Here is a 12,733-nt window from a genome sequence, read left to right on the forward strand (position 1 = left end):
TAACGAGGCTGATTCGCTAACGGGGGGGGAGGGTCGTTGGGTCCCCCCCCTTGACAGTTTTCCACCCACTGTCTGAACGCGGCACAGTTCGGACATTGTGAAAACACTGTCCCACGGGTACCACATACTTGACAACTGTCAACACTTTGTTGGGGCTGTCCCTTATTTGGACATTGCGCTGCAAAATGACCTGCCTGATTGCACGCAAAACACACCCTCATCGGACACGCTGAAGCTCGGTGGCCGACCACCTGACACACACTACAGGGGGCAAAGTACGGACGCTGACCTGACGCTGATTGACCAGTATCAGTTTTAGGTCCCCACTGAGGGCCACGCTTCTGCCCAAAATTATGGCCAACCTGGGGTCGAGGCGGTCCACTATTGGGAACACCTTGCGCTGATTGAACAGATTTAGGCTGTACCAAATTTGTTCCTCTAGATGGCGTCTCATCTGTCATAAACGCTTCAACCACAGGTTCGCTAACATTATCACTCGATCTCATTCTCTTTGGTGACTGCTTCTTACTCTTTTTCTTCTTGGGGGGTTTGGGAGTACTACTTTCCTCTTCGGACTCAGACGCTGACGTATCTAATAACGCGTCTATTTTATGCGCCTTATTTGCTCCAGAAGGAGCTGCTGAAGGTACTCTCATTTTATCTTTAGGTGGAGGTGGGGCATAATGCTTATCTATGTCACGAACACGTTCGTAGCGATGCAAAATTTTTTCCAATTCGCTAAGCGAAATGTTATCATAAGTTGCTACGAATCGGCGGTACTCCGGTGTCAACCCTCGAAACACGATCTTCAACATTTTAGACGCTGAAATCGGACGCTTAAATTGTTGCGAAATTAAACGAAGACTGGTTAAATAAGAAGAAATTCGCTCTCCTTTAGCCTGAGTGCGCGCTTTTAATTCTTCCCACAAATCCTCTTCGTCGATAGCACCGCTGAATTCTCTTAAGAATAACTTTTTGAAAACTCGCCACGATCTAATTTCTCTTCTGGTGACATGATACCAACGACTCGCTGAATTTAATAAAACGCTAGGGATTGCCGCTAATAACTCTTGGTCGCAAATTTGATAACATTCTCTACAGTCCTGCACGCGAATTAAAAATTCGCCCGGATCTTCTTTATCCGACGCTGAAAACTTCAAATTCCAGCTCTTTAAAAGCTTCGCTGCGCGCGCACCTGAGATTTCACGCGTACCCGGTCCTTGTACATATTGGGCCTGGTCTGGGCCATATTCGTCTTCCGATCCTGACTCATCCGAAGACAAGTTCAAAAGTGAGTCATAATGGCCTCGCATTGAATTACCGCTATTTTCCCGAGAATTAAAATTTGCCTCTGTATTTCCGACATGGCCCCCACCATAAGACTTAGCTTCCTCCCTTCTACCCCTCTTTACCCACTCTTCTCTCTCAGGCGGGTCTAAAACCTTTTTAATATCGTTGACCAGATCGGACACGCGATCGTGACACTGATCTGGGAAACTTAATGGAGGTTCGCTGAATGAGTTTTGTGGTTGTGAAACTTTAGGTACCGTACCTGAACCTAGGTTACTATCAGTACCCTGCATAGGCGGAGCCGACGCTGAGTTCCGTAACGCTTGTCCCTGACGCTGACTATTTTGTTCTGGAGGCCGCGACGCCCAATTAACCTCGGTATTAGTATTATGGGTAAACACCGTACCGTTATGGGGGAGATAGCACATTCGAGTGTCGAATTGACTAAACCTCCCTATAGGTGGTACAAAACTAGGCGTAGCCACACCAGAGCTCGGTAATGCCCAAGTTACTGTTGGAGACGTCCCGGACGTTCCACTTGTCACCGTCGGCGCTACTGTCGTTACATTAGACACCGCACTGCTAACAGCCGTATTAGCCACTGATATTATGGCTGGAGTCATACCCGCTGACTCACTAGTCGTTAGTATCTGCTGATCTAACCCGGTGTTATAATCCACGCAGCTCGCCACGTCATCACCTTGATTCACCTCCACTTCGTCATTCGCGTCAATTTGATCGGTTGTCAAATCCACTTCCGGTACCGGTAATCTATTTAGATCCGGCATAGCCTCCACCAGAAAAACTTCATCCGAATCTCTAGCATCAAATTTTTTAATCCACGGAACAAAAACTATTTCGCCATAAACTAGTCTTGCCCGGACACGCAATAAACGCTCGCGCAATACCTGCACCGTACCTAATGTGCTCACATTATGACTCATCAGTTCTCTCACGACGTCACTGATAGGCATACGCGTTATCGATTGCCAATTTGCGCTGATATTCGGATTTTCCAAAAGTTTCGCGAAGTGACGCTGATATACCTCCATTGTCGATGAAAGCAAATTTTTCACTCTTCGCGATAACGAAACTAATTCCGGAAAATTATCCACTTTACCCGATCAAATACTAACGCTGACAAAAACAGAAAACACTCTCAATAAAAAAAAATTCCCTGGTACTAAATCGCGGCACTCATACGACTCTTTCCGTTTTCTAAAAACAATTGAGTTGTCACTGAATTACGCTGATTTCCTCGTACCGATTTACCGAATACACAAAATATAATAAGAGTAAGAGAGAAAAGATTTTTCATTGATAAAAAAAAAAAAAATCTCTATTCAGTCCCCAAAATAAAATTCCAAAATAAAATGAATGAATAATTAATTCATTAATTTATTCCAAATGAAATTGGACGCTAACAAGAAACACGCTTTTTTCGTATATAAAAAAAAGGAATAGTCTCTGATAAATGTTGCACCCGCAACACTAAATCACGTCCAATAAAACATTTTCCAAACGTTCACAACACAAAAAAAAAGTTTTGTCCGTCGCGAACAAGTGTCAAATTAATAAAAAAAAATTAAATAAATAATTTTCTTTTTTTTTTTTTTTATTAGAGAAAGAAAGAAAAATTAACACCTAAAAAACGAATTAATTCACCGAACGCTGACTCACACTAAATCACGCGGCAATTATAATCGCTTAATTTCACTTTTCTCAAAAATGAAACTCTCTCAATAAATAATCTCTTCGAGAATTGAGGATAATCTCACTTGTCACCTGACAAGGTTTGTAAATTCGCGAACGAGAAAAAAAAAATTAATTTGACGCTGACAAATTCTTTCTTAAAATCCAGATCCACACTCACTGAAATAATAGAAAAAATTTAAACACACTGGTCGATTAACTCTGAAAAGGATCTTCACGTAGTTCAAAAGGAAAACGCTGAGAATTCTAAGAACTCATATATGGCGCTACACTACTCAATTCATTTCACTGACAGAGTGTGTTATAAGTCGAGGATATAAATTCTAATACTCGCTCTAATCACACTCGGTAAAATAATAAATAATAAAACAAATCCAAATTCAATTCAACGATAGAAAACTCATAAAAAATACTCGCAACTTGACATTTATTTCAAATTATATTCTCGAACACTTTCACTTCTCAATAAATTTACCCTCGAAAATAGAAAATTATCTGACAGACAATATTTAAAAATCTTTTTCTTTCACGCTGACTTTAAACTCCCAGCTGACTACTGTTCGCGCAACGTCATACGCATGACGTCATATCCGAGCACATGTTGAGAATTAACTTTTAAAAGGACGCCGAAATTCACCGGCACACATAAAAAAAATTCACTGATGCTCCACGAACAATATGAAAATTATATTAAATATTACAGTTAATTTTTACTTCCTTTTTTTTTAGTTCGAGAAATTGATTGATTATTTCCAATAATCAATGTACACTGAAATTATGCCTCGCGACACCATTACCGGCACACGACCGCGCGAAATTTTTAACCGTCACACACGCTGACAAAACAGGAATTTTCTCCTCGATGACAAAACACAACACAAAAATGATCTTGTTTTTTATGCTTGGTCAAAAGCCTCCCCACAAGGGATGCCAATTATAATGGTGGACTTTCGCGCGTTATGGGAAACCCGCTTGCACCGTCCACATTAATCGAACGCTAAATACTTATCTTAAATTCCTCTGAAAAATACCAAAGGGAGATTCCAACCAAGTCGAACCATCGGTGCATTGATGATCCCAGAACAAGATGAACCATAAAAGAACTCAGCAATGTCGAAATGCCGACACTAAGACGACGTTGACTGACGCTGATAAATCGAAAATATTATAACGACAAATAACACACATTTAGTTAACAACGAATAAAGATTTATTTCACACATACAACTATTTATTGAATAATTAAGCGTATAACGCGATTATAAATTATGAGTCCCGCGAAAGGGTCTTCCTTTCAATACGATCCAAAATCGACTGACTATTGACGCCAACTTCCCCTAGATCTCCTAATCAGTTAAGAGGGGCGCGCTATCCCTTTTCCTCGTCACCCCTATCGCTCCATCCTTCTCCCTGGACGATTTGGCGGCAGCTCTCCGGAAAACCTAGATAACGACGCTGACAATCGGGCCTTTAGGCGGCACAAACATGCGCACATCCTCACGCAGAAAAACTGCCAGAACACATGTTCATGGCACGTTGACACGAAAAACTAAACAGCTGATAGATCAAGAGGGGCGAAAACGCTGACAGATACCAACCAATATAAGTAACGATTTACATCGTTACAGTTATTTCAATTAAAAGTAAATTTAACTATAATAACATCTGTTTACAGTTTGCCAATCGAACGAAACATTTTTTTTTCGATTAATAGGTGTTTTTTGAGTAAGAAAAACCCTAGATTAGAGAATTAGAGATTTTTAAAACCTTTTAGCTTAAATTTATTTTATAGTTTGAATTTTTACTGCAAATTTCACTGCAAACGTTTTTTCTTTTTTATTTATACAATTTCGAAATTGGTATTGATTTATTGCACAAAACATTTTTTTTTACAAAGTAGAATAAATTTGTAGAGCGTTATCATATGATAATCAAAAAATATTTAAATTTTTATCAAAGAAATGGATTTTTTTTAATACACAAGAGATTAAGAACGAAATCACTTGAGAAGTTTACTAAAAATTGTTTAGTTCACTAAATCTAGTGTAGAATTTTTATCTTTCATCCGATTGTGCTCTACTTGGGCTCAAAATTTTCGTAATTAAATAGACTATCGATAAAAGATTTTAAACATGAACTCTTTTTATTTGAATTAGAAAAAATTAGCAGAATTTAGACAAGTATCTAAAAATCAACAAAATTTGCATGAAATTTGAACTTTGATCAACTATATATGTCTGTCAATTTTCATTCGATTTTATTCTATAATGGACGGTTCGAAAAGTAATTTAATTACCTTTCCAACGGTATATTATTTATTATATTTGAACTAGCTGATTTTCCTACAGGTGAATTTAAGTGACGTCACACCTTGAAAATGTGTTTTTTTTAGATTCAGCAAAATTGAACGAAGGAAAAAAATTCAAAATATGTTTTTTTTACTCAAAAAACACCTATTAATCGAAAAAAAATGTTTCGTTCGATTGGCAAAAAAAAAGTTTTAAATTTGTAAACCTGTGTGCAATTAGTTATTTTTAACTAAAATATTACTAGATATTTTACTATTGGAAATAGTAATTGACATTTTACTATTAAATTAGTTATTTTTAACAAATTCTTGAAATATTAATTGTTTCAAGTAAAATTTTTCATTTTGAAATTTTGTAAAAATCATATTTCAATACCTATTTTTTTTTAGTTTTGGAAATATTAAAAATATTTGATTAATTGAAACATATAAACACCTTGACTTCTCGAAGATTCATAGCTTCTTCCCAGGAATAGTATTTCCTTTTCATTCTTTTGATTGCAACTTTCTCGCCAGTATCAATTCTTTCGCCGAGAACAACTGAGCCAAATGTTCCATCGCCCAGTTGGTTCAAGGTGATATATCGATTCATCTTCATTTGATCTTCATTCCAGAATCCTAACCCTCTTATAAATCATTCACTTTCTTCAATTTGCAATTACGTAAATGCCGAATTTACATTCGGCAAAGCCTTGGATAACATTCTTCTTATATTACTGAAAATCGAAAGGATGAGAAAATTTTTATTTATTTTAATATATAAATAAATATTATAAATTTTTTAAATTTAAGTGTAATGTGTAATAAACTGTTACTTTTTTTCTTCATTATATCTTCATTTTTCTTATTTTCTACTTTTAACTGGATAGTAGCAAAATAATTTTTTAAATACGAATAAAAAATAATAATTTAATAATAGAAGTTTTTATTAGTATATAATATTATTTATTTTTCAGCCTAATGGCCCAGAAATGGACTTGGTTTACATAAGTTTCTTATTAGTATTATAGTAGGTATTTCACGTCAGATTTTTTTAACGAACATTTTTTTTTCCGGAAATCCTTATGAAAAATAAGAAAATACTTATTTTTTTAATTTAATAAAAATCATAACTTCATGTTTATCAAATAGAGAAATAAAAAAATAGGTATTTTCATATTTAAAAAAAATATATATCCGTCAAAAAAAATGTTTTTGAATCAAAATCTCACATGGAATAAATATTTACTTGAACCAAAGAATTTTTAATTCAATTAAATAATCTTGGAGCAATAATTTCTGTATTAAAAACAAATACCATTTAATTGACTTAAATAATATGTAATTATTTAATACAAATAAATATTTATTTGATAATAGTCAAGTAACCGATTATTTAAATTAAATTTCTTTTTTGCAGTATACTTAAAAACTCCATCAATTATCATGAATAAACAAATCACTGGGAAAATATCAACGCGAAACTTTGAATCCAAGGAAAGGAAGGTTCAATTGAATTATTAAAACCAAAATTGTAATTTTACGTTTCACTGGAGAGGAAATATTGGTATTGGAAATTGGTAAAACTTCAATATTTAAGGAAAAATATTTCATATTTCCACATAAATAATTTAAAAACTCAATAGATCATATGAAAGTAAATTAAAAATACTTAATTTTAAGCAAAATTTGATCAAAAAATATTAATTCATTTTCTAGAAAAAAAATGTATAAAAAGATTGTAAATTGGAAATTTAATACAACAACATTAAAATTAATTCACATATAATTATAATAAAATAATTACAACTTATAATCAAAAGAAATTTAGACTTTAAACATAGTTATGAACAATTATCAAAAAAGAAATAATTTTTTTAAAAATATATTAAATTTTAAATAAAAAAATAATATAGAAATAATATTTCTACAAAAATATTAAAAATATTAGAATTTTTGAAAAATAGGCCGCCAACGGCTTTGGTCGAAATATTAAAGGAAAAAGAAAAATTCTTCAAACAATCATTATAACACTGAAATAGGCAATAAATAAGTTTTATTTGGATCAATTTTCCAAATAAAAGTATAAAATTCTAAAGGGGATAATTGGAATTCCAAGCATTTCTTGTTTGAAGATTGATATTTATGTTTGAACAGGTCAGGGTAAAAGTGAATAGTGTTGAACTTGTTTTTACAGTTATTCTTTATTGATTTATGTTTATGTCTAACTTTATTTACAGAGTGCGTATAGAAAATTCATGAAAAGTGCCATATATTATACACGCACACTCTAGACTTTATTAAATGTTTCACTGGAATAATGGAACACTTAAAAAAATTATTTTTCTAATTTCAAATCTATATTCTAAAAACTGAGTTAAATTACACTATATATAGTAAAAAAAAAAGTTGTAAATTAAAAAAAAAATTTATTAAAAACTAAAAAAAAAAATTCTCCTTAAAATATGTGTAGAAAGAACATTTTTTTTATATTTTCAATTTCATAATCTAAAGAAATTTTTTTTATTCGAATTAAATATATAATTTATTTGAAATAAATACAAATTTTTTAAATAAATAAAATTTATTCTAAAATAGGTAAATATTTATTTTACTTTAAGACAAATATTTTTTTTTTTTCACTGAGTTATGTAACATTCACTAAGAAAACTGTGTAAAAATGTTAGAAAAATTGATTTACACTTTTGATAAAGTATTCTGATATTATAATGGCTTTATTACTACTATATTTTATATAAAAAAATATATATATATATATATATTCCTCTATCACGACAGGTAGTGCATTGTCATTTTGAAAAATTCAATTACCATGAAGAAATTGTAAAAAAAATATGACCTTTTATGTTTTGTAACGTTCATAAGAAATTGCGGAACTTTGATATATGATGTATATATCGATTTTAAGGAGTACTTTATGAGAAATTTACGAGTCTCATTGTCTATAGCCTTTGATAAGGTCTTCGACAATATCTTTGAACCCGACATTTCATCAGAATTGGAAAATTAATTATTAATAATATTATATTTACGGAAATGATATAGAAATAGTCATTGTCGTTGCAAAAAAAAAAAAAAAAATCAATTTTTTACTTTTTTTTTTCTCTATATATTGAAAATATGATTTTAAAGGACAAAAAGAACAATAACAAAAAAAGGAAGGTCGAAAAAAATTGATATAAATACTAATTAATTGATAAAAAAAATAAATAAGTTTTTTTTATTTTCTAAACATTTTTCTATGTAGATAAAAAAATTTTAAAGAAAATAAAAATTATTTATATACAAATAACATATATATATATATGTATATAGAAATTTGCAGTGAAATCGATAAAAATTCGCGTTTTGACATAAAAATAGAGCATTTTTAAAAAATTCAATCTGTCGTCACGACATTTAAAAATAATAATAAAAAAAAAAAGAAAAAAACAAAAGTAGAAAATTGCCAGATGTCGTGAACAAGACATTCTATATCGATTTAACTATATTTCCGTAGATACAATGAACTGGGTTCCAAGATATCTAGGAAGGTATAAAAGGGGAAAACTTTTCAACTCACATATATTACAAGAATTAAGGTATATGTGCTTAAAAATGATTCATAAACTTGATATGCCGTATATATGTTGTAATCGAGCGTAATTACCAAGATTTCCATTAAAATATTATAAAACACGTTTGATCAAAATAAAATGATAAAAACTACTCTAATAAAAATTTTCTATTTTTTTGTATAGAATAATAATAATTTCATACTATAAATTATGTTTATTTTTATTTTTTTTAAAATAGTTTTAAATGATCTGCTAACTGAATAAGAAGTAAAAAAAATGTTCTTTCGTACTAAATAATACTATATAGGAATATAAAAATATCGATAATCACAAAAAATAATAAAAAAAAAGATATTTAAAAAAGAAATTTTCTACTCATTTTTTTTTCTTTCAATTTAATAATAATTAAAGAAATAATAAGGTATGTGAAAAAATTGTCGAGATACATATATAGTATATTTTTTACGAGACTAAATGTCATAAATATAAATTATTAAAGTGTCATTAGAATATAACTGTTTACCTATCATTAAACGGTAAAGAAATATAAATTTCATTAATCAGTAATAATTCACAATTCTGAATAATGAAACTTTGTTCTAAATACCGAAAAACCAATTATTCCCTTCACATTAAACAAACAACATTAAAAAATAGTTATAGGGGTTGTTAATATTTATTTTCAGTATAATAAAAATTCTTCAATATAATTTAAGGTAATTGACATCAATTTTATGTTCTAATATACATTAAAATAATAATTTTTTTTTTTTTTTTTTTAATCCATAAGTAAATTTGTGTTATTTACAAAGAATTTTAATAAATTCAATTTTTATATAAGTATAACATATGATAACATATTCTTTGAATTTAGAGAAATTTTTTGTAAAATAGAATTTTCATTTATTTGAATGTATTTTTATTAATACACGTTATTTGAAAGAATTTTTAAAATTAAATTTTTATTTCACAGAATATTCGTATTATTATTTGTCCACTATTTAAATCTGACTAAGTGCATATGCACTTATTTATACTATAAGTCTGGAATTTATTTATAATATTTGTAATAATTTGTATTTACAATTTACTTGTAATATTTTGGCGTTAATTTTAAAAATAACCAATCACAAATTATCAAGAAAATTATATTTAATAAGTCAAATTTAAAATTTGTACCAAAATTTTTGTGTACAATTTTTGTTCTTTTATAAAAATGAAAATCAGAGAAATTTATATTGTATTTATTTGTATTCATTATTATTATTATTATATTTATTGTATTTATTTTGTATTGCAAAATTTTTATATACTACGTACTGAAAAAAAAATTAATTTAATTCAAATAATCGGTTACTTGACTAATGTTGTCAAATAAATGTTTATTTGTATTAAATAATTATTTGATATTCAATTATATGGCATTTGTCTCAAATACAGAAATTATTGGTAACCGATTTTTTGAATAAAATAATTTTTTTCAGAGTATAAGTGTATGTTAAATTATTTTCAACAAATGTTAGAAAAAAAAAATTCATTATATTTTTTTATATTATATTTATTTATATAGATCTTTATCATTTTAATATATAAGAAAATATTTTTATTATTCAGTTAGACTTTAGATTAATATCTTATATGAAAAGTGATAAAAATCAATTTGTTTAGATTATTAAAAATGATCAATTAAATAGTTCTCTTTAATATGAATGGTAAAATAATTAGTCAAACTGGGACACTGCGTATTGGGCTATATATATAGGGGGAGACAAAGGGGTTTCAAAAATTAGCATTTTCTTACGTTTGCATGTCTCTAATCTTATTCTGGCGAGACATGCGAGAATATAGATTTTCTTCAGTCATGGAATTTATTAAAGGAATCAGTCCTTGCACTCCTTGTGAAATTCATAAAATCATGTAAATCCATGTACATAAATATATACAACAATAATAAAAAATAAATATTTATTGAAAATAAAATTTTCAGTTTACTATCATCAAAAAATTAAAATTTTTAATGTGTAAAATTTTTATATTCAACTTGGCTAATTTATAATCAAATATATAGTAAAGAAATGCCACTTATTTCTCATTTTTTTATTCCAAAAAAAAAAATTGGAAACACCAAAAGTGAGTCACTAATATTTTTATTGGCAATTTTGTGGAAATTAATTATATCGTTTCCTTTTAATCACATTAATTTATTTTTTAATTATCATTTTTTGTAAATAAAAAAAACCATAATATCTATTTTATAATTGATTGGTATAATTAATTAATTTTCATACTTAATGTTTATAATAAAGGATATAATTGATATATAATTTGACTGAAAATTAAAACAAGAAAAATATGGAAAATTTTCTATTCGATTATTATTTTAATTAAAGAATTTATAAATTTTTTTTTATTGATACTTAGGTAGTTTATTGTAATTCATTTAATAAATTTGAATTCTATATTTTTTTTATAAGTGTTTATGTAATTAATAATAATAATAATAATAATAATAATAATTAATTAATAATAATACAAAATATAATTAATGTAAATATGGAAATAATATATTAAAATGTATTTAAGGTAAAGAATAATAAAATTTTAATAATTAAAATATGAATAAATGATGAAATATGAATAAAATTGAGACACGTAATACAAAATTGCCATTATTCTTATTCAATGAAAAGCTACCATTTCAAACTTATTAATTTGAATCTTGATTACTAATAAAAAATCTCTATATTTAATTTTTGTTCACTAGAAAATAATTGTTAAATATAAAAATTTATATTTTTTTTATTTTATTTTTTTTTATTTAATCAATCAACGGGACTATAATAATAATAATAATGAAAATAATTATTCATAAATTAAATTTTTTTAAATTATTTTTTAATGTTGCAATTACAACTATTTTTATTTATTCAAGTTAATTAATTTATAATTAATTTACTTTATGTGACATTGTTTATATTTTTAATGAAGCTTATAAAAAATATAGTACATAAGTATTTTTTCTTAGAAATTACTAAAAATCATTTAAATTAATTTTCTTTGGGGGAAATTTAAATTTTTTTCATTTAAAAAATATAATGTACAGTGAAAAAGACAATTATCAAAACAAAAAAATTTACATACCAAGTAGAAAATATGATTTCCGTTAGGTTTTTTCTACCTTCTTGTGCAGCTGTCACTTGTGAACTGAAATAATGGCAGCCATACTTATAAGTATCCATGACAACACATCGACAAACTGACGAAATTAAAACCAAAGGGGATCAAATAACACTATAATTTCCACTCAATATTGGAAAAAAATGTTATTATCATACAATATTATACAATATTATAATATTAAAAATAATTATTTTTTATTTATATTTTATTTAATATTTATTTTTATTATTTTATTAATTTATTATGTATATAGTTCCTTAGGAATTAATTTTATTTTTATTAAATTATTTTAAAGTTTTATTTTTTGTCTACAAAAGTGAATTATCATTTTCAAGAAGGGGAAAAAAAAAATTTTTTTTTTAAATTTATATAATTGAAAATAAGATTCATTTAATTGTAATTTCATTTATGAATTTATATTATTATATTACATATTTTTTTAATTAATAATATTAAATAACATTCAATTTGGAAGAGGAAATATTTAATTTTTTATATATTTTGAAATTAAATGAATTTTTAAAGAGTAGAAAAAGTTTTTAAATTTAAATACGATTTACCGAGCATGCGCAATAACGAAAAGTTGAGCTCCCGCAAAAATTTGAATTTTTAATTAATCATTTTATAAATTTCGCAATTAAAGTAATACATTACAAAATAAAGGGGAAAAATATTATTTAAAAAA

General features: G+C 27.7%; 1 protein-coding gene across 4 annotated transcripts in view; it reads right to left on the reverse strand.

Moving 5' to 3' along the window:
- LOC127290238 (serine/threonine-protein kinase dyf-5-like) overlaps positions 1–12,104 on the reverse strand; it is a 29,272-nt gene extending 17,168 nt beyond the window's left edge. For all 4 annotated transcript variants that reach the window (XM_051318708.1, XM_051318707.1, XM_051318706.1 and 1 more), the window contains exons 1-2: positions 12,010–12,104; positions 5,748–6,027 (exon numbers count right to left, since the gene is read on the reverse strand). In XM_051318708.1, coding sequence (XP_051174665.1) covers positions 5,748–5,909 — 162 coding nt within the window. In that variant the 5' untranslated portion in view covers positions 5,910–6,027; positions 12,010–12,104. The remainder of the gene's footprint in view (positions 1–5,747; positions 6,028–12,009) is intronic.
- Positions 12,105–12,733: the final 629 nt, after the last annotated feature.

The sequence above is a fragment of the Leptopilina boulardi genome, unplaced genomic scaffold (genome assembly GCF_019393585.1).
Source record: "Leptopilina boulardi isolate dan_hultmark-lab unplaced genomic scaffold, ZJU_Lbou_2.1 LbouV2_58, whole genome shotgun sequence".
Classification (NCBI taxonomy): Eukaryota; Metazoa; Arthropoda; class Insecta; order Hymenoptera; family Figitidae; genus Leptopilina; species Leptopilina boulardi.